The sequence below is a fragment of the Lampetra planeri genome, unplaced genomic scaffold (assembly GCF_965212315.1).
Source record: "Lampetra planeri unplaced genomic scaffold, kcLamPlan1.2.h2 scaffold_1915, whole genome shotgun sequence".
Classification (NCBI taxonomy): Eukaryota; Metazoa; Chordata; class Hyperoartia; order Petromyzontiformes; family Petromyzontidae; genus Lampetra; species Lampetra planeri.
Genome location: NW_027614665.1, coordinates 1 through 22,816, shown reverse-complemented (window position 1 = coordinate 22,816; position 22,816 = coordinate 1). Strand labels below are relative to the sequence as shown.

The 22,816-nt window shown below is 44.9% G+C and overlaps 4 protein-coding genes across 4 annotated transcripts; all 4 read right to left on the bottom strand.

Annotated features, from left to right (window-relative positions):
• Positions 1 to 204: 204 nt before the first annotated feature.
• LOC144740124 (vacuolar fusion protein CCZ1 homolog) lies at positions 205 to 5,820 on the bottom strand. The gene is made up of 16 exons (XM_078623004.1): positions 5,804 to 5,820; positions 5,622 to 5,718; positions 5,432 to 5,529; positions 5,196 to 5,289; positions 4,994 to 5,074; positions 4,871 to 4,918; positions 4,704 to 4,787; positions 4,196 to 4,371; positions 3,613 to 3,694; positions 3,247 to 3,308; positions 2,705 to 2,816; positions 2,349 to 2,382; positions 2,122 to 2,239; positions 670 to 828; positions 363 to 490; positions 205 to 260 (listed from the first exon to the last, which is right to left on the bottom strand). The coding sequence occupies exons 1-16, from the start codon at positions 5,815 to 5,817 to the stop codon at positions 205 to 207; spliced, it is 1,443 nt and encodes a 480-aa protein (XP_078479130.1). The 5' UTR covers positions 5,818 to 5,820.
• A 1,420-nt stretch (positions 5,821 to 7,240) lies between these two features.
• On the bottom strand, positions 7,241 to 8,490 carry LOC144740123 (parvalbumin, thymic CPV3-like). Its single transcript, XM_078623003.1, has 4 exons — positions 8,430 to 8,490; positions 7,765 to 7,897; positions 7,538 to 7,647; positions 7,241 to 7,272 (listed from the first exon to the last, which is right to left on the bottom strand). Exons 1-4 carry the CDS (start codon positions 8,488 to 8,490, stop codon positions 7,241 to 7,243), a joined length of 336 nt encoding a protein of 111 aa, XP_078479129.1.
• Positions 8,491 to 11,324: 2,834 nt separating this feature from the next.
• LOC144740122 (parvalbumin beta-like) lies at positions 11,325 to 12,114 on the bottom strand. The gene is given in 6 exon segments (XM_078623002.1): positions 11,325 to 11,350; positions 11,438 to 11,547; positions 11,702 to 11,723; positions 11,726 to 11,795; positions 11,797 to 11,834; positions 12,054 to 12,114. Coding segments are annotated over 6 exon segments (327 nt in total).
• Positions 12,115 to 15,712: 3,598 nt separating this feature from the next.
• LOC144740121 (parvalbumin, thymic-like) lies at positions 15,713 to 16,815 on the bottom strand. Its single transcript, XM_078623001.1, is given in 5 exon segments — positions 15,713 to 15,774; positions 15,998 to 16,107; positions 16,526 to 16,641; positions 16,643 to 16,659; positions 16,755 to 16,815. Coding segments are annotated over 5 exon segments (366 nt in total).
• Between the last annotated feature and the right edge of the window lie 6,001 nt (positions 16,816 to 22,816).

Here is a 22,816-nt window from a genome sequence, read left to right as displayed (position 1 = left end):
CACATTTACAGTAAAAAGTGCATCTGTACACTTCATTACAAAAGGAAATTTGGACTCTTTTTATAGACTGAATAAAAAAAAACTTTGTGAGAAAGCTTTTACATTTGTTTTATTTAACAATACAATTATTGCATTACGCTGATGCTGTCATGATACCCTGCAATGATGACAGATTTAGTGTGGTGAAACAGTGTGTGTCCGCCATCAGTCCAAGAAGAAGATGTTGTTGAACTGTGTTGAACAAAGTCTCTTGACCTCCTCTGCAACAGAGAGAGGACAAAGAAGCAGTGAAGCAGGAGAGTGAGTAACAGTGTTGTATCAAAGTGGTGATGGCACAGACGAGCAACGTGTTGGGCACGTACCATTAACTTCAATCAGATTGGCGTTCTTCTGGTTCAGGATCACATACAGTTCTCTCTGGTCGGACTTCTTACCAACTACCCAGTAGTCGGTCATAGCTTTTACAATGATTTCCTCATCTTCATCAACTCTGGGAGACAAAATAATCTTGTCAAAATCACATTTACCTCAGATTAATCAATGATCATAATTCATAATTCATTTGAGCATATAAATGTTTCACTCTCTATGTTCTCTCTTTGATGGGAAAATAATCAAGCTAAATGGGGGTACCTACATTTTTAGAGCTACTCACACTCGCCGTCATACCTGGCAAAGTCACAGTTGATGTCTCCCAGGATCTTCATGAGGTCTGGATGGACGGAGGTGAGGCTAACACTGGCCGTCTTCCTCATGTGTATGGTGCTCTTCTCTGCCAGGTTCATGTGGTTAAAGTAGATGAACTTGAACTGTGGCTCCTTCTCAGGCCTGGGCAGACAGGGAACAGAGGAAAAAAGTTTCAAACAACTGATTAAAATCAAGAAAATACATGTAAGCATATCACCCTCAGTCTGAGCCACAGTCAGGTAAGCTGAGGACACAGTCATCCCAACACTTTACCTGACATCAGTACTGTAACTGCATCTCGAACGAATTTCATCTATACTGTGTACTTCAGAGGTTATCGGGCCAGTGCCAGCGGATGAATCCCAGATTGCATGATTTATTCAGTGGATTCTTAGCTAGAGTGATTGAAAGGAGGCCTGAGCCCGAGAGTCCAGTTTAGGTTACAAATGAGGACGTCTCTGAAGCAAACTGCTGCACAGACGAGATGACAGTCGTCAAACTTGAAACACTGCTAGAGTTACGTGAAAGTACTGCAATGACGACTTCCTATACCATCAGACCCGTCAACTGCTGCCGCCGGCTGTTAGCCAAGACTCACAACTGCTGTGATCAGACACAGTAACTCCAGCGAACGCATCCATAGATTCCATGGAGGTCAGAGTCTGCTACATGATGAGATTCTTCTGTCATGATCAGGCAGCATTTTTCCCCAGAAGACCACCAACTGATCAACATCCACCACTTTACTTCACCTTCAACTGAGGAGTGAGAGTATTCCTGTCAAATAAACATCAGACACAGCAGAGCTTCAAGAAGTGGATTTTTAAAGTGTGTTCGTCCTCAGAGTCCCATGCACAGCGCCTGACAGGGGACATATGCAGTCTTGGCCAGCAGGAGGATCTGCTTAGCCCTCAAATCCGATTCACACAGGACTGATAGTATGAAATAAACAAACTACACAACACACTCACACCAGATTAAGATCACAGACAAATTCCGAAACGATCACAAATCACTCCATTTCCCTCGGTAATACTCGTTCCATGTGGAGCGAGGCTTCAAAATACAATTAAAATGTGCCCAATACCAGAGGGGGTTTATTATTTCCACAACATGACGCATGAAAGGAATCCAAACAAGATAAAAGGTTCTATCAGCCACTGAAACCTGTCACTCACAATAAATCGCTGCTAGTGTCCCTTCCACCCAACAATCATGGATTCCTCACTTCCTGTTCATGTAAGTGCCCATGGAACCACCTTTGTCCGTCCTATTTTTGACATTTTAGTCTGGTGTAAGCATGTTGTCCTGCACGTCAAGGACTCGTCCCTAATTGGTGACCTTCAGGGACGCTGAGTGATTAAAGAGACCAAACACAAGCTGCAATCTTCACAGCAGGATCAGCATTAGAAGACGATTCCATTCCCAACTCACCCTGAAATCCTGCGGTTAATGGTGAACTGCTCACAAATATCAGACGCCAGCAACGTCAGCTGGGGGCCCACTAAGCCGTCCAACTGCTCGCAGAACTCCCTCGTCAGCTCCTCAGAGGCTGGGAGAGGACAGAAAACATGTGATGTAACAGAGTTACATTTCAAACAATGATAAATACCTATGCAGGTCAAGTGAAAGTCAATACAACAGTATGGATGGACACTTACCACTGATCATAAAACAAGCTGCAGCGCTCATCGCCTGGAAGAGATCAACACAGGATGAGCGCACGATCAAGGTCACAGGTCGGAAATCACATTAATGTGACAGGCATCACGGGAAGTTCTTCATCATTTTAAAATTCACTTGTCTAATCCTGACAATCCATAACGTTTGATGGAGTGATGCAGCATTTCATCCTAAATCTACTGTTTGTAAATATGAAGTCAAATCCTTCTTGACTGATGGGGGGGAAAACAACGTCCTCCTATTTTTAATACATGGGAACTATGTGAATGAACGAAGCAAGAGCTTAATCCTCTAATCTGTCATAGAAAAGTAGATTATATTTACTCCATGTTACCTTATAAACAATCAGATGCAGCTCCTCATAGCCATCATCTGTGCTGACAAATATTTTAGGAAATCGGAATTTGGCCTCGGGATCTTTAAGATTGGTGGGTCCTGTCAAAAACCTGCAGAGACCAGAAGAAATGGTGGAATGAGGAAACATCTTCTTAGGAGCGTGATACTTCTTTTGATGGAGCGGTGACAGAGGTCGGTGCACTGATCTGCAGACTCATGACAGTGTGGCTGTCTAAAGCAGGTACTTGAACACAAACCAACATCGGTGTTGGAGGAGTTTGCTGCTCTGTGAGGGGCGACCAGCTGTTCACTCCTGTTCACTCCTCTTCACTCCTCTTCCAGGCTTCAAATCCAGACAGTGACAGATGTCCTTGCAAACTCTGCGGTTGCTTATGTACACAGAAACTGCTGCTGGATTATTCCTACACTGTCATGTCGTTTGACTACTTTTGTCAGCCAAGGGAGTCACCGGAGTCCTTCTCCTCTACATTGCCGTTTGTTGAGGAATTGTTACAAAGAAATGGAGGGTGAAGAACTTACCGGCCATAGTGCAAAAGATTCCCTGTAACCTCCGGCCTCAAAGGAGAGTCTCTGCCCGCCAGCTGACAGGAGAGCCCAAAGGTGAAAGGTCAATACAGTAATGTTATAGAAAGAAAAAAAAAAAAATAATATATATATACACACACACACACACACACACACACACACACACACACACACACATATATATACGTGTGTGTGTGTGTGTTCTGTGGACCCAGAAATCACAAATAAACAACCACTGACCAGGTGAATTATATATTGTGTGCTGCTGAGCTAGTGATGAAAATAATCTGATACAAGGTGTTCCATGGGTCATGTCATTAAAAACTCAAGTGTCTTCTCTTTCCCAGGTCCCCTCCTCACCTCGGGCTCCGAGTGCCTGGGGAACAGCGAGGTGACCAGGTACTTGTACAGGATCCTCATGTCGTCTTGTTCCAGTCCGCTCCTGCAGAAACAAATACCCAGTTCTATCTGTACACATTCAAACCTTCACATCAGAGGGCACAAACCCGACGTGCGCCAGCAGATACAGTACATCTGTGTACGTTTGCATGTGGTTACTGGTATGCCAACAACATTTCAGCTGAGAGCAGTGTGTTCCAGTTACTTCATAGCGGAAGTAGGTTGTTTTTGTGATAGTTCTTCAGTGCTAAACTAAGAACTACAGCACAACAACATTCCCATTGACCACAAATAGAACAATTAAGTGTGTGTGAGTCACCTGAACGGACACAAAAGACATAACTGTTACAAAAACAGGAGAAAAATACTGATACTGCACACTGTCATACTGAACCATGGACTCTGGGTCTTTGGGGTTAGACGGAGTTACAGGTCTGATACGTGAGGATACAGCTCGGAAAACGAGCAACTGAAAATCACTATCACTGCCCCACTTCTGTCTCGTCATGAAATATAAAAAGGACAGAGCGTGTGAAGTCTGTACCAGATAAGCTGGTCGTTGTACAGGAAGGCTGTGTATTTGATGAGGCTGAGGCTCTCCTCCACTCTGTTGACGAACGACTGGATCTTTAGGTAGGTCATCTTGTCCAGAGGGAAGAAGCTGATGCCTCCAAATACATCCAGCAGGTCGCAGGACTGCAAGTGGAGAGTTTGCAGATACTGGAAACCGCAGAATGAAACATGCACAAGACACGGGAGAAGGAAAAGAGAAAGGGGTTAGTTTACCGGCCGACAAGGGCGTTCTTACAGCGCAGTCAAGAAAACAGACGAACTAACTAGTGTCGCTTACATCTCAGGCAGACGTACAAGTATTCTCTAATTAGAAATGAATTTTTTATTACTTAAAAACTAGAGATCTGAGCAACACAGGCTCAAACCGACATTCAGGGTCTTTTCCGTGCTGTCATGTTTTCTAGACTTTTTAATCATTTCATGAATTCAAACCCTAGTCGTAATCAGAGGTAGTATTCATGTCCTGGACATATTGTTACCCTGTAGAAGAACTTTTCAAGCTTCTGAATGAGGAGCTCCACTCCGCCGGCCTCCATGGCTCTGCCAAATGTACCATTGAAGAGCTACAGCACAAGGAAATAAAATCAGATACACAGTAAAATACTTCATGCCAAAAGATGTATATACAAAAGATACTGGAACCTACCTTGTACATACTGTAGCACTGCCTCACTACTGCACCATAAACAGTGTCCTACAGAAAAAAAGTACAAAAGTACAACCTTAAACTGAAAAGAAACAAAATGCTGATGAGCACTTCAGGACTCACGAGGATTTCCTCTTCCTGATATTCTATTGTAGGAGGTTTACCATCCTTGTTTGGCTTCTCTATCATTGGGTTTCGAACCACCTGAGTGATGAATTAGACCGACATTAAAAGATTAGAGAGGTGAAGATAATCCGTCCACAAAGTCAAAACCAACAAAGCAAATCGTCAACAAGTAATGTGCAGGTAAGTCTTCTTACGGTACCATGACCATCCAGAAACTGTCCTCAGGCTCAAAGAAAAACTGACGGTTCTTCTGTGTGTGCAGGGATTTGGCTGGTTTAGTCGGACAGAATGTCCTGGAACATACAGACAAGCATGAAGAGAGAACCTGAGAACCTGTGTTTGTAAAGACATTACATATGAGTATTTGTACAATAAAGGAACAAGTCAATCCCATAATTGACATCTATCGTGAGACTTGTTAGAGATGCTCCCGACCTGGTGAACTGGACTATGGCTTCACAAAGGCCAACATTTCGGATCTTCTCATTCTTCTCCACATCACTGGGGTGGTAAAACAAAATCTTCTTCTCCTCCTGCAATAGAAAGTGACAGTGCATTTGTAATTGCAATTTAAAAAAACAAAGACATTCAGGTGTAAACTGTGAAGCTGGCAGGTGACACTCACCTCTCCCTCCCGAGGTCCAAATGTGGGGTTGTAAATGAAAAAACTAAGCAGAGATGGGGTGTACTGTTTCTCCTGCATTCCTGAGGCCATTCTTGGACTGAAACACATACAGAGCGCTGATAAGCAGATACGAGCTCAGTGATTTCCTTCAGGTTACACAGATGTCAGCCAGTCTGCGTTACCTGATCATCAGCATCAGCGTGACTTATGTCTGGATTTCCTTTGCTCCTGAGACGGATCGGTTAGCATGCCGCAGACCTGCAGGATGGACACAAGAAATCGGACACAATGACAATAATCACAAACTTCTAAGTACAGTTGATGTGCATCAGATTAAAGTATTTAGGTAAGAAGCAGTGCCCTAATATGAAGGTCACATTTAAATACATGTTTGACCCCATGTTTAACCCTCTAACCAGTTTAGATGACGTGCAGAGCAAACTCTAAATTAAGTTCATACAGTTGTTGTGTAAATGTAATGGGCCTCTCATTTGTGCTGATGTGAATACAGCTGTGTGCTGCTGTATAACTGACGTGAGCATCGTCCCAAACATCACTGCTCACCGGGCTGAGCTGGAGCCCAGACAGGTGGGAAACATCTTTGCGCATTGTCTACGTGAATGTAATGTAAATGTAAACGCATTCGCGAGAAAACGGACACATACGGTGTCAGTGAACGTAGAGCTGTTAGCTAGCAACTGCTCCAACAGTAACGGTATGTGAATGGAGGCAGCTAGCTGCGTCCGCTAGCAGCAGACTTCACGGAGGAAAAACTCAACAAACTGCGGCGGTGACAGAAACGAACGAAACGACGGCAGAACTCACCTGGCAGACCGCAAAAAAACAGGTATCCGTGTGCTAGTTGTAGCACAGCGAAATAATCCAAAACACAAGTTGAGGAAATGAGACCGATGGTAAGAGGAGCCGCCGCCGCCGCATTCTACTTCACATCCCGTTAACTTCCTGCTTTTGACAGCCAGGTGTCACGGGTTTAAGTGTTCGTGTGAATAAAACAGCCCGACGAACAAAGGTTCCTAGTCCCAACACAGAGCTGAAGTAAAAACGGATTTACATTTCATTTCACATTCCTATTTTGCGAAAGGGTGCGAGGTGTTTTGGTGAAATTTGAACAATGGACCAGATATATTCACAAGATACATTAGCACTAATATTCATTTAATGAACAACATTTTTGTGAAGATTGTTGTGCACTCAGTACATACAGATTTTGGAATTTAATGATGTAAATGTAAATGATTATCTGTCATGTCATCATTTTTACTTTATTGCTGCACATCGCCACGTTGCTTTTTCTAACTAGCATAGCTGGCATATGAGGAATTACGTAACAACAACAACAACAACAATAATAAATATAACAATAATAGGCATGCATTCAGCAATGAACACAAAGAGGCGAGTGGTGATTCCAAATGTTTATTTGTCTCATTCATGGACATACACAGCTAGAAGACTTGAAAGTTGAAGTCTTTCGAAAAAGACAAGAGAACCGTTACTGCACACAGAATTCTGCAGAAGAAAAGAAGCAAAACAAATCCCAGGGAATGGAAGCATGGACAGAAATCTCCTGATAGGTGCAAAGGGGATGTGAGCTGCCTTCAGCTGCAGGACAGGACCATCGTCTGGAACTCTGTAGGAAAATGAAGCACACAGAATTGGCTGCATCAGCAAAATATCTGATTGATACAACATGTTTCTACCTTTTACAGTACTGACTGACTTTGGTACTGATTATATGATCCACCTCAATAACTGCTGATGGCTGAGTTCCATTCTTCTCCATTCTTCCATTCTAAATTGTTGGCTCCATCCTCCGAGACATAATCGGACGATGGCATTGTTCCTGCTTGCATCAGGAGTTTGTATAAATACTTTGGGAGAAATCAGACACTGACCCTCTGCTCCAATTCTGCCATCACTGTCATAATCAGCTGCTGAGACGATGCTCTTGGTTTCTGCCTCAGTCAGTGTTCGTGCTCCGGGGACGAACCGCTGCAGGAAGAACCTGTACACACACACACACACACACACACACACAAGGTTAAGTAAGACAGATATGTATCATCACACTTGATCTGTGACCAGCTCCACCCTTGTGTGAGCATGTCATGAGTTTACACACTTGAGCTCCGCCTCCTCGATGTAGCCACTGTTGTCCTCATCCAGGAGTCGGAAGACATCTTTGACCTCCTGCGGCGTCTTTGACGTGAGGCCACACAGCCGGAAAAACTTCTTGTAGCAGAAGGAGTCGGGAGCTGGGAGCACACGTATTATACGACATGAGACGAGGAACAGAAGCCAGCAGGGCCGAGAGCGGACCAGGTTTGGAGCTGATGTGGAGATTAAAGCAGCATGTGGCTGCTGTTTCAAAGGAGATTTTCCATCCCATTTTTGTATTGATATAATTTTTTTAAGGTTAGTCGACACACGCCTCCACTAAAACACACAGGATGATTAAAAAGCTTTTCAAAATTCCTCTTGCACTTGGAGCTGGGTGCAGTGTTTGTGCAGTTGCTGTGTGCAGCCAAAGGGAAGATTACACACTTTTTGTAGATGGCGATCTACTCACAAGTGTGAGTGAATGCGGTTATGACATTTTATGTGTTTGATTGATCATGTCTTGATCAGGATCAAAGTATTTAAAAGTACATCTGGTCAGTCTGATACTCACATTTAGATAGACTTTCATATATGGTTTCTATGAGTGTGTGTGTGTATGTGTGTGTGTGTGTGTGTGTGTGTGTGTGTGTGTGTGTGTGTGTGTGTGTGTGTGTGTGTGTGTGCCACCTTGACAGTCCTTGACGGCATTTTCAATGGCTTCAGCTGAGAGGATGGAGGAGAGGGACATGTTGGTCCTGTAAAAGACACTGAATTATTGTCACGTCTCTCTCAGACACACACAGGGTGTCTTCTCACCTTCTTCAATTCTCTGATTTGTCTCTTTTTTTTGGTCTTCGCATATGTTTTGTGAAAAAAAAAATAAATCGATATCTCTCAAAGCTGCAGCATTGATTGTTGGTGAAGGCATTAAGCTACATAGATGAATTATTTACAAGTTTCTGTGTTTAACTGACGCACAGTGTGTTACTGTGATATGATCTACACTTGCTTACATACTGATCTGACACAGTAAGCGGCTAATAATAAAATATACCCTACCAGTAACTTTAAAAATGCAAAATACAGTATTAGTTCTGACCCTCTGACCTCAGTACAGCCAACTGGAGCTGGACTATTAATCTGTTTGATTAAAAACAAAACAAAATGCAATCAAGTCATAAAGGTTTGTAACAAAAGATAGCTTAACACACCTGGCCAGATGTTTTGAGTGCAGTGAGTGACTCACCTGTGCCGGCTGGTGTCGCTCAGGTCAGGTCCACAGCAGCAGCTGAGAAGACTGGTGGCCTCTCACTCAGTCACTCAGTCTTATATACACTGGGAGGGATGCTCGGGTTTCCAACCTGCCCTCAGATCAAATTTTCCCTGAAAACAGCTGCCTCCTTCTTGTGTTCCTCACCTGTACACCTGTCCAATTAACCTTTGCTGGCTACATCCGCTGCAGACTGCTCCCCACATTCCCCCTCACTTCTCCATCTCTATGTTCTGAGTCCAATCATCTCCTCTCCTCTCCTCTGCCCCCCCCCCACAACCACCACCTCTCTCTCTCTCTCTCTTCAGGTACACGGAAAAGCTTATGGATAGCTCAAATTTAATCAGACCCCTTGTCGCTCTTTGGTTTTAGTGAATAAGCTCTGAATTCAGACGACTGTAGAGCAGCGTGTCATAAATCCTCTCACGCCACACTGGGAGGATTGTTACTGACATCAGTAATCTTACTTTAAGTATCTCACTGATATCACGAGCTCTGTTGGTACAAGTTAAAACATTATTTGAATAATATTTGACTATCTGGGACCTGTATTTCATGTTTTAGTGATGTTAATATTCCTTATTGTTAATTGTGTAATTCAACAGTTGACTTCAGTGACAGATGATGATGTTTAGTGTTGGGTCAAATACGAGACCTGGAACCTGTTAGTAGTTTTTTGTTGTTGTTGTTGTTGTTGTTGTTTTTTAAATTTTGTGTATGTGTGTGTGTGTGTGTGTGTGTGTGTGTGTGTGTGTGTGTGTGTGTGTGTGTGTGTGTGTGTGTGTGTGTGTGTGTGTGTGTGTGTGAAGGTGCTACCTGGTCACCATAACAACCAGTCAGTGAACTGATGAGGTGGTTCAGCAGAGGGAATGCCATCCACACCGCATCATCTCTGGTGAATCCAGTCAGCACTAATGGCATTAGCAGAGCAGCGAGTATGCTTTTTGTAACGAGAACCAAGGGAATAAAGCTCATTATTTATCACAGAAGTTTGGGCTGCTGTGACACTCCAGCCTTCAGGTATTTTAACAGCATCACAGCTTCAGTAAAAAGTGTAAAATATTTAAGTGGCGTAAAGCTCAACAGTAGATCCCTGTCACAGTGAGTTGATGTTCCAGCCACAAATACTCGCCTTTGCTTCTCTATTGGATGAGTAAAATCTGTTTGTGATAACTGCATTAGATTAGATCAGATGGGAACTTTACTGATCCATCAGGAAAAAAAAACAAACATTGAGATTCCAGCAGCAGCACAGTGACAGGACAGCACACAGACCACAATCAAAGAACAAGTACATTTCCAAAGAAAATACACCAGAAACAGCATTATTACATGTCCACTCAGCGCGGTTTGTATCTGCTATGTTTGTTTTGGTATCCTGCTGTGACACGATGGTGGATAGACGAGATAAACAGATTTTTTGTTGGTTAAAGAGAGAGAGAGAGACAGAGAGAGAGAGAGAGAGAGAGAGAAAACACATCAGTGCTGCCTCCTTGTGGCTGTTGGTCATCAATGCACACATTTACATGACAGTTGATTGTGGATGAATCTGCAGTGTATCTGATATATTGTATGTTATTGGCTTTCACATCACTTCAATCTTCACTTGAGGTGATTGGCAGGAGAAGGAATTCCTCACAATTTGACATCAGAGATATTTTGTATAGGATCATCCATGAACGCTTGTTTTGGATGAAATGCTTTGATTTTCTTGGATCAGTGATTTCTAACTGACTGTACTGAGGTTGCCTGCTGCTTCTCATCTGTTTAAACGTAATACCAAACGCCTGCAGTGTTTCTAGAAAGCGTTGCAGCCCATTCATTGACTGTCGGTGTATGAAAACGTCTATCGTCTATCGTCTATGAGTATTCTCAGGAGGTGTTACTGAATCACTGAATCACTGAACTGTCAAAGACCGAGGTCACGCTTGCGTTATTGAAAAAAGAACCTTTATTGTTTTCTCATCGTCCGTCCGTTTGCTATAAAAGTGCATCATCACCGATCTCAAAGTTTGCAAAACTCACATAGTAAAACGACGACAGAAGTGAGAGAGAGAGCGAGAGAGAGAGAACGACACGAGTCAACCACGCTTACACTTAGTCAGGTACATTCATCGTGGACAGTGAAGGGTGGAAGGGGGCGTGGGGTCACAACCAAAGAGACTGTGTTGTTTCCAGAGGTGACAGTGTATAAAACTGGATCATTGCAAAGAGGGAGAGAGGGAGAGAGAGAGTGAGAGGGAAGAGGAGGAGAGGAGGATGTCTTGGCTCAAGATGTTCCTTTGGAGAAGAGACGTTGGTCAGTTGATTCATTAACTCTTGACCAAGTTGGCAAACTCTGCAAACCAAGAGAATTACCAACGTGTTACAACCTGCCAGCCAGCAAAAAACCTCTTGATTTAATCTCTCTTACAAATGGTCTCACCTTCAACTCCAATCTTGCCGTCGCCATCAGAGTCGCCGGCCTTCAGAAACTCCTTGGTCTCTTTGTCGGTCAGAGCTCTGGCGCTGGCAGAGAAGTTCTGCAGGAACAGCCTGGAGAGGACACACCGAGTGTGAATCTAATCTGATTCAACCTGGCTGCGTTCGGCTTTGAGTCACTTGAGGAGAACACCGTGTGTCCTGCAGCACTGACATCATTCTGACAAAGAAACATGAGCCCTGCTACCAGCTCTGAGGGGCTGCTTACTTCAGCTCATCCTCCTCAATGAGCCACTCTTGTCCTGGTCAATGACGGCGAAGGCCTTCTCAATCTCAGCCTTGGACTTGGCTGCCAGGCCGACTCTTAGCAAAGAAATCCTTGTGCTTGAAAGAGTCGGCAGCTGTGAGGGGAGAGGGGGGGGGGGGGGGGGGGGGTGTCAGACGGAGATAGATGGTGTTACAGATATGTTTTGCTGTTAGCTCTTCGTTAACCTGCTCTGACTTCTATTTCTACTTTATTTCGCTGCTCTCTTCTCTTCATGCCTCCTGCTCTGACTTGCAGCTGAACGACCTGCTGAAGTTACGAAGCAGCTCTCTTTCTGCTCCATGAAGGTTTTTACCTTGGCAAGCTGCAAGGGCTGCAGTGATGTCAGCGTCACTCAGAATCCCGGAGAAGGACATTTTTTATCTGAGGGAGCAGAGCACAGAAGAAGTTCATATTTTGCATTTGCACCGTGACAACTTCCCTCACTGCACGTCAGATTAACTCTGAACAAGACAGCTGCATGTGAGTACTCCTCTTCCCCCAAAACACCAAATGATCAGAACAGGTACTCCAATTTCTTTTCCAAAGCAGATCAAACATCCTTTGCAGCAGCTGTGGCTCATTTTCCCCCCATTTGATTCCTTAAAGTCCAAACCAAACCCGAATCTCCTGGATTTATATCCCATGAAGCCCTGAAACCCTCTTTGGCTCTGGTGGCAGATCAGCCTAAAGGTCTGCAGCTCTTCCTTCAAACTCACCTTGAGGTTATCGCTAAGACTAGAGTGGAAACGCTCAGATGTACCTGCTCACTGCAGTGAACTCCTCAGCCCCCGAGCTCCGGCTTATAAACCTTCGCACAGCCGAAATATGATGCATAGGCTGTGTAAACAGACACTGCGCACGAAGCAGTCAAAGCAGTCAGGTCGAAAAATGTGTCCAGTAGACAGAGCTGTTCTATTTATACGTACATAAATGAAGATGCTTAAATGGTAGGCTACGTGTCGGCCCATGCAAAAGTGCTTGATATTGCAGGGGGCTAATAATACCCCCGCTGCTGATTTGGGTGAAATGCACTCGGTGGCCGTGTCGTTTTGCATTGTGCAAGCGTGAAGACGGAGGTAAACCTTCATCTGTCTTACTGTCAGACAACTGTGTTAAAGAGACTTTGTGCTCTGTCAGGTTTGGTCCTCGGAGCCAAATGTGCCAGCGAATACTTGGTCTTATGGGGAAGTTCACCACTGCGTGCTTTCGTCTAACATTTATCCGTTTTTTTGTTTTGTTGTTTTTTAAAAAAATCATTTTACTTTATTAGTCATGTCTATTTTTTAACTACTGAGAGAGAGGACATACATGGAAGGAATTACATAAACAACGTGTCGTCTGACTGTGTGGCTTTACTCCACAGTCACCTGGGAAATGTCGTGAAAAAATGTGAAATACCTGACGTACAATACAATACAATAAAATACATGACGTTCCTGGCATTTGGCCGTCAAAAGGTTTGTTGGTGTGACCGATTATTGCCGCATATTGCCGTATAGTGGACCTGGTCTATAGATGTCAAAACAGATGCAACAAAACAGACGTGAGTTAGATTTCACAAACTGAAAAATGACCTCATATACCTACATTCCAAAATAGAACAAATGCTTATAATCTAATTCTATATCCATATAATCTGCTGACATCATTTTGATTGAGTGTCGAGTTGAAAGCAGTTTCATTCAGTCTTTGGATGAATGTGTATAGAGGCAACATGATGCCATGCAAAAGTCCGACAAAGTCAGTGTGTGTGGGTGTGTGGATGGGTGGGTGGGGGTAATTGAAATGATTTAATAGTAGAGCATCATCATCCACTCGCATGCTGCTGAGGACCATGTGCCAGATTTTATTTATGGTGCTGCAACATCTTGCACACCCATTCAAAGTATTTCTCCTTAAGGCGATGATACTATCTGTGATGCTATTTTTAGACATAGTACTAGTATTGTACTAGTTACGATCACCATTATCATCCTCCATCATCCTCGTCTTCACACGTCACTGCAATGTGTGCATGCATCGTGAGTTCTCATACTGAACATTAAAATAGGGAGAGAAAGAGAGAGAGATGGGGGTGGAGGGGGGCTCTGGTCTTGTCTGTCTGACAACAGATGGCAGTGTTGTGACAAAGAAATGTGTAGTTTCATGTTGCAATATCAGCAAATCTGTATCTCTGTATCATCCGTTTGTTCAAAAAGTTTAGTCAAGTTTAACTCCACATGAACACTTTTTATGTAAATCTGATTTATAGTGTGTGTTAACTCATTTGAGCCGTTCTTCCACGTCTACCAATGTCTTCTTTACCTCGCCCAATCTCTCATGAACTAATCCTTGGCCTTTCCATGTGGTCAAATGAGGTCTCTCACCTCAAATGACTTGGCCATAGATCCCCTAACTATTCCTGCGCCTTCTTCTATATCAGTGTTCAATTACAAATATCTCACAGCGCGGACGAAACACAGCGAGGCTGTGAACGTCTGTAATGTAACACAGACGGCCGCACGTTAGCTTTAATGGACATTCTTCAGAGGCAGATTTTGTTACAGGTGAATCTTCATGCGTGTAAAATGTGTCTGAGGCGGTGAACAAACGATCAGCATACATTTAAAATGTAAAACGTGTTTCCTTCGCCCTGGTCCAGCAGCAGAAATAGAAGTGACCCATATTCACTGTCACTCTGTTGAGGAGATTCAGAAACCTCATCCTGCTTCTCATCTACTGGGTCACTGTTGGTACCCCTCTTCCCACTCAAAATATGCTGCTGAACCACACTGGATCAACCTCCGGTCCCCAGGTCTCTCATGTCTGAGCTACTGTCGTCCCCCACCCGTTGACATGGAGACAGAAAATGTAGGACTTGAAGACAGTGAACGACAATACGAACTGACAAGAGACACAGTACAGGTCCAAAGGAGACACAAGCGTTTTCAGACGTCCAGAAATCCAACTCCAAAGAGACAAGATCCAAGATCCAAGATTTCACTAGACCTGCTTTCTGGAACAGACCCCAAGTGGATAAATGAATGATATACTGGCAACAGGAAATACATGTACACACCTGACATGACACACTATGGGAAACAGCCATAGTGTAAGTACACAACCAACAGAAGTAGAAGTAACAGTCGGTGCAGATCCAGTCGTTCACACTCTTCTGTATCGATGCATCAACCAGGAGTCGTGTGATCGTCCAAACTTAAACGTCAGCTGCAACCAGGGGCCTGTTTCTCACAGTACGCTGAGTTTTTCCATCATTTCAGGATGAACAAATTCAAGGTTTTTACTGAAACTGCTTTCTGGAACGAGCCCCAGGTTGTTGCGTGAGTTTGTTTTTATTTGTTCGTCTGTTCAACACTTTGGCCCACTGAATGTTGTTTGAAAGTGCTTTTCAAATAAAGTTGGATTGGATTTGTGTTGTTGACATGTTTTCTTTTTCCTGTGTCTAACAGATACTAAATTTGGCCAAATAACTATATAAACTATGTTTTGATTGTGATGAAACATATGATTTACACACTGAATATCAGTTACCGACACCACAGTGAGAAGAAATTCAAATAGAGACGTGTAAGAGAAACATTTTCATGTGCGCAGTCCATACATTCACCGGGTGAAACACAAGAACCAGTGAGGGTTGCATGGTGTGTATGTGTGCGTGCGTGTGTGTGTGTAGAAGTGTGTGTCAACCAGCTGTCATGTTGTTAGTACGAGCTGCGGAGAGAAGATGAAAGACGGCGTGATCGACATCATGAAGTTCGCTGATATCATTGAAATGACTGTAACATGCTGACGTCATCATATGATAATAAATAAAATCACACTTGTTAAATGGTGAAGAGGATGTTTATTAATACACTTGTCCAGCAGGGAAAAAGACAAATGTTTAACTTTGGATTATTTATGACGTATTTCTCATGAAACTACTCTAACTAACAACTTTGGAGGAATGTCCATGTCACTGACTGTAACTAGTTATAGAAAGATCATTGAGGGGATCGTCGGCCTTATGAAGACTTGACCAACCGCAGAAAACTCTGGAATGTAGAAAGAAAAGAATGATCTCATTGAAGGTTCTAATTCTCTTTGTTTTAGTCATTTTTATTATTTATCCAAATGCAACAACCCTGAACTGCAATACAGAAATGTATGGGTTTAGTTGCCTAGCAACAATGAGGAGGCCCTCAATGTCCCCCAGTGCCACATTCTTCCATCATGTGTAACGTGATTGATGGTTCCGTCCACTCACAACCTCCCTACCTTCCCAGCCGATCTTCCCGTCGCCGTCTGAATCCCCCTCCAGCAGGAAACCTCTGGTCTCAGCTGCAGTCAGGGTCCTCGCTCCTTTGGAGAAGTTCTGTAGGAACAGTCTGACAACGAAAGAGATAGCGTCCAACACACACACACACACACACACACACACACACACACACACACACACACACATGTTTCAGGTATGAAATAAAAATAAACCTAAATCAGGCGGTAAGAGTCTGACTACCACTTCAACCAATCTCCAGTCCAGGGGCCTTCTCAGATTTGGTGCAAAACCTGAGTCAGTTAAACGGCAAATGAGGAAAACTCAACTTTTCCATTCCATTTTCACATATGCTGACTGAAGTCAAATGGTCTCCAACGTTCCAACAGTTTAAATTCAGTAACCCTGACGTTAGGTGAACCCCGCAGTTTTCCTCATTTTAGGATGAGCTAACTCAGGACTTCCACTAAAGCTGCTTTCTGGGACGAGACCCGGCTGGACACATCGACGGACATTTGGACAAACTCAACTGTAACTCATCCTGTTCTATGTAGCCGCTTTTGTCCTGGTCCAGGATCTTAAAGACCCTCTCGATCTCCGTGGGGGTTTTCTTGGATAAACCCACCGTTTTGAAAAACATCTTTGGGGTTAAAGGAATCCTTGGCTGCGAAGTAAAAGGATGTGATGAGATGGGAAACAAAGGCCTCACAGGTTCAATAGACGGGTTCTCTGACATCAAACAGACACGAATCTGTTTACCTTTGCAAGCATTGATAGCTGAAGTAATGTCCGACAGCGCTAGAAGGTCTGTGATAGCCATGCCGGTGGAGAGTGTTGTGTGTGACGGAGCAGCCGAGTTGAGTGTGACCGCTGATGGCCGAGAAAGAAACAACTGGTGTCAGAAACCACCAGTGTCCTTCTGTCCGCTGTCAGCTGCAGCTGACCACTTCAGCCGTCAGTGTGTTTACGTGAGTGTGTGTGTGGTGTGTGTGTGTGTGTGTGAAAGGCAGAGGATCAGCTGCGCTTTCTAGAGTGGTTTCTCCACAGGTCAGAGGTCACAGTGGATCGAAGGATGAAGTCAGGTAGAGGAACCAGAAGTGAGTGAGTGAGGTTATAATCGGCGAGCTTGGAGCTGAACTTCCCCTTCTCTTCCGTGGAGGCGTCTGGCAGCTCGTGGTTGTTCCTGACAGTGTTTTTTCCCGCGGCCTGTAAACATCCTGTCATTACGGCCTCTGTCCGACGTTGTCTTTGTCTTTGTCACAGTTGTTTCTCACATTCAGTTCAACATTATATAACTTAATTTAAAATGTCATCTACTATCATTTAATTTCATACAGTTGGTGATATCACTGGATAACCCTGCATCTTTGGTTCAGAAAGCCCAGCTGAAAGAAATAATAGTGAAATCAAGAATTTTACAGTTTTACCAATTTAAGGATTTGTCATACAACTTTAAATGTCAGTCAAAGCTGAGGTTCTGCTCCTGCATCATCCACAGAGCTCAGTCTCACACCGGTCTGAGCCCCGGGTAGGCATCGACACCAGTGAGTGTGTGTGTGTGTGTGTGTGTGTGTGTGTGGTGTTCCACCTGCAGGTTGCCTCCACATCAGCTGCTGAATGTCACAATCTTTTTCCCATCAGAAGAGTGAACTGGTCCTAATGTTGCTCAAGTGAATGAATTAGCTGAAGTTAACGAGGTGTGTGTGTATGTGTGCGTGGGGGGGGGCGGGGTTCACAGCTCACATGACGGTCTTGTTTGCGGTATGAACCAAATGTCCGTACTCTTTGGAAACCACCTGCTGTTGAACCCACTTCATGCAGGAAATGTCCTGACCAAACAGAAAGTCTCCTCCAGCATCAGCGACCTTGTGCGTGACCTCGAGTGCACCCGATGTAAAGCCATGTTGACTTCTCCTCCGGTGATCTTTCCCGTCGTTTCCGTCCTCGTATGTCTTTACTGCTCCCATGTGCTGTGTGTGAGCGGTCACTGCGTCACGTCGGCCCACCCGCAGGCCCCCACGTGTGGCCCCGGAGTGAACACAACGCCCGGAGTGACGTGAGCCCTGTTTCCTCAGGATGGACGGCAGCGAGGCCTGCAAGCGGAGGAACGACACAAACATCCTCTGACCCCACCCCCCCCACACCCTCCCCACCCACCCCCACCCCCTCGGCCTTGTCCCCCTTCAACGCTCGGATGCTTGTTTTCGGGAAGAGCAGGCTTCCTGTGTGATGGAGGGGTGGATGAGAGGAGGAAGAGGGGGAAGGGACGTAGAGGAAGAGAGATGGATGATGACTTTGTGTGTGCGCTGAGTCTTTTATTCTCTTCGTGATCATGGAAACGTGCTGGTAAGTCCAACGACTTTCACCGTTTTACTTCTTGTAGCTGACTAAGAAGTCTTGTCTGCAAACTTGGAACTGGAGTCACTTGACATCTGTTTTGGGGAAAGAGATTTGATCGTTGGACTGGATCTGATAGACAATCTGATGAACACCAGCTGATCAAGAGACATTAGCAAGGGGATTCAGTTACGTGCACCTGAAGGCCAACAAACGAGTGTTTGGTGTCAAAAAGGTTTGATCAACAAGTACTCGACCAAATGTCTGAGCATGTTGGTGACCACTCACTGATGATGTAAAAGAGAGAGTGTGTGTGTGTGTGTGTGTGTGTGTGTGTGTGTGTGTGTGTGTGTGTGTGTGTGTGCGCGCAGCAGCAAAGTCCAGTCAGATGATTCAGATGATAATGTCATAGGGATTAGTGCTCCGTCAGCACGCTGAAGGAAACCTGCTGGTGTTTCTGTGACATTGGAGGTGCTGATTGTATCCGAGGGAGACGGAGAGGAGCACTCATCCCTCGACTTTTTCTCGGCAACACTTGTTGTGTGTGTGTGTGTGTGTGTGTGCATCCTCTGAATGTCCACGCTCATGAAGATGGTCCAGTCCAGGATCCCACAAACACATATTTTGTCTAATCTTGTCAATACGGACAGAATATTAGAAACCTTTTTCAGTTCAGCTCCACATTCTTCACTGCAAGGGGAGTGTTGATTGTGTTTGACCTCAGTTTGGATCAGCTGACTTCATAAAAGTGGCACATAGATTTTCAAACTCACTTTTCACCCTCGCATTTTCATCACACTTGTCTGCCTGAACGGGGCTCATGGTGCAGTACAAAGTAGACTTTTCCACCCATTCACACTCACATTCACCACTGGCTGGCAGATGCTGCTGTGTCGCTAACACACATTCACAAACTGATGACGCAGAATCAGGGAGCACTTCAGGGTTCAGTATCTTGGTCAAGGACACTTGTACATGGACTGTGCAGGAGCCAGGAACCTTTTGATTCCGCGTGTTTCCTGCTTGGAGGGTGGGGGGTGGGGGGGGCTGGGGGTGGGGGTGTTTTTGTATACACTTAAAGATGCATGCCATTTTGAAGATTGTCATCAGGTGTAGCTGCAGCTGAGGAATGAGAAACAACAGTTCACTCATCACATTCACATGCACATTCAGCGACAGGCTAGGCTAGGCTAACATTGAGGCTAGGCTAACACTGAGACTAAGTTAACACTGAGACTAAGTTAACACTGAGCGATAGGATCTGTGCTGGAGCAGGAGGAGCAGGGGATGGGTTCAGGAGGGGGAAGTCAGGGACTCCCTCTCTGAGGAGCTGTGGGTGTGTGTGTGTGTGTGTGTGTGTGTGTGTGTGTGTGTGTGTGTGTGTGTGTGTGTAGCAGCAAAGACAGTGGTGACAGAAGAGATGCTTAGGTGTGGAACAGCTGAATGTACAGGACACAGGTCAGAATATGAATCCATCTTCTAAAATATCTTCAGGACTGCAAACAGCTCTGTGTATAAATATATGTTGTGATGTGATAAACTAATACTGTGATATACTACCACCGATACTAATACTATATGATAGATAACTCCTCAGCCCTGTGAACCTCATCACATTTAAGATTAGACTGAAACAGATCTGCTCTTATTTGCTCAGGGTGTGTATGTGTATGTGTATTGTGTGTGTGTGTGTGTGTGGTGTGTGTGTGGTGTGTGTGTGTGTGTGTGTGTGTGTGTGTGTGTGTGTAAATGAGATCTCTGTCAGCGACTGGTCAAACTCAGCTCCTCCATAAACACTTTACACCAGTCGAGGAGTCCCTCAGCTGTCTCAGCCCGTTCCAGTTTGTATGTTTGCACAGGTCAAAGGTCACGGTCAAGCTTTTCAACACTTTCCTCGCCGTCTTTCGCTCGTGAGCATTCCTGACACGTGAATTCCTCCCTGGAATGTGTGTGTGTGTGTGTGTGTGTGTGTGTACAAACTTTGTGTTATTGTTGAACTATCAGTTGTCCGAGCTGCGCATTGATTTCAGGAACAGGATGAGGTAAGCGAAAGGACAAAAAGATCGCAGTGTTTGAGCTGCTAGTGACACACTGATACATCAGTTCTTCTTTACGGATGCTCACCTCAGCAACATGAATGGGACAACGGGGGTTTCATCATTAAAAAGCAGACAGGGATCACTCTGCGTGTGTGTGTGTGTGTGTGTCTACTGTGGCATGTATCATTTACAGAGAATTGCTTCCCTCTGCTGCACCCTAGTGTTTGAATACTGCAATGACATGCTGCAGAAAGAAGTCCAGCTGAAACCACATTGGTTCCAAAGTCACTTCCCTCCATCCAGGAGGCCATATTTCCATAATTATGTGTGTGTGTGTGTGTGGTGTGTGTGTGTGTGTGTGTGTGTGTGTGTGTGTGTGTGTGTGTGTGTGTGTGTGTGTGTGTGTTGTGTGTATGTGAGTGTGTGTGTGTGTGTGTTTGTGTGTGTGTCTGTTAGCAACAAAAACTACTGATGATATCAGATGAAAATGTTACTAGAGATTGAAGGAGAAGCCCACAATATTTTTGGAGGTGAGTGTGTGACAGAGAATTATTCATTTTATTTATCGTTCCTATTGTTCCATCAATATTTCATCAGGAAAGGGAAAACGTGAAGCTTCTCGTGTGAAACAGGAAGCAGCAGAGCACATTCAGCTGATGAAGGAGGTGGTTGGAACATATTTTCATTCATGTCTGCAGTGAATTTGTAGCTGCAGGTGCACTTGTATCTTCCATGTGCGAGTATCTGACCATCATGTAACAATGATGGAATTAGTGACGTCACTGAATCGTCGCACCAAGACTTTTTATCTTTTTATCTACAGAGAGAAGCTTCTGCACGCTCAGGTAGAGAGCGCCGCCATGACTGCCACCTCCACCCCCTTTTCCCTCTGTTACTACGATGAACAACCACACCCCCTCACCACCACCCACCACCACCACCACCACACAAACAAATCCTCCCAACAACAAAGCCCCACCTTGAACACACAGCCTTCCCCTCCTATCTCCCTTTTCTCACAGAAACCCCACCCTCCACACACACACACACACACACACTGTTCCCAGTTTGGGCTGTGTCTGGCAGCTCTGGTGTGGGTTCAGGCGGGCAGAGTTCCCAGGTCGGGACCGGAGAGGAGCAGTGCGCTGCTGTCAGCAGCCAGAGATCAGAGATTACATTCAGCATCCATGTCGTCATATTAAAGACGCCGTACAGTCCAGACCGGAGCTTTTCTCTCTGTGACGAGACGACGGAGCTACTATCACATATATTTATACATTCACGGTTTTATCTTAGATATTAAAGCCGTAAAACATCCCCCAGGCTTCTGTTGCATGTTAACTGTTTCATTAGAGACACACCTTAAACAAATATGTGCACAACAGTGACACCCTCACTACTTTGTACGTTCTCTCAGTGTCTTAGTTTCGTCATCACCACCTCTCCCCTGCGGGCCGAGACCCCCTGCTGTGTCCAAATAAAGGCTGCAGGCAGCAGCAGCAAGCACTGGACGTCTGAATTGTGCTCAACAAGCTGCTTCAGGCCTCGGTGTGTTTTGCATGCTCAGATTAAGCCCAATGATCTCCAATTACCCTCCTCTGACGGATTGTTTGGTGTCACTTGGCGTCTGCCGGATTGCTGTAATGATTCTGCGCCTGCAGTGTAAAAGGATAGTTCCCCCACTTTATTTTTTTTCCTCAACCGGAACGGGGAAAGCGACAGATGGCACGAGACAGTAAATTCAAAGAATCAGGCTGAAGTGTCACCGTGTTCGCGCCCTCTTGATCACACAGACACGCTCTGTCTGCTGGCTGAGCTCAGGTTTCCCCTGCATGCCGCTGTGAACTTGGAGTGTTTTTGGTGGGTGACACATCAGAAGACAAGATGGGGAGAGGTCGGTTTTGCTGAATCTCTGTGTGTACATGATATTTAATCCTGCTGAGACAAACGGCAGCAAACACCTAAAATGCAGCGGTTCGGCCTCTCCTGAGTCTGTCGGAGGCGTTGAAACCAAAGCTGTATCCCTCTGTCATCTGACATTTGGGCTCACGAGTTGCTGCGATATCAGATTATAGGCGACAGCGACAGGACGCATCAATCATAAGTCCAGTGTGAAATAGAATGTGAAATAAAACGGAACACGCTCACATTTTGCGCCAGTGGCGACGCGTTCAACTCAGCAGCTGCGTCACATCTGGCACGTCTCGAAGTGGGCTGAGCAGTCAGGGCGCCTTCGCCGAGCTGATGTGGTGTGTGGGTGCAGGGTCGCTGGGTGGCACGGCGCCTGATGAAAGACCTGGGTGAGATGAAGTGAAATCAGAGAACTATCTCCTCTCCACCGTCTCTCCTGCTCTGGGAACCAGAGATGGACTGAATGGTGAACCTGTTGCTTCTGGGAACAACATCCTGGTGCTGTCTGGGTGTGTAAAGCAGAACTCCAGCATC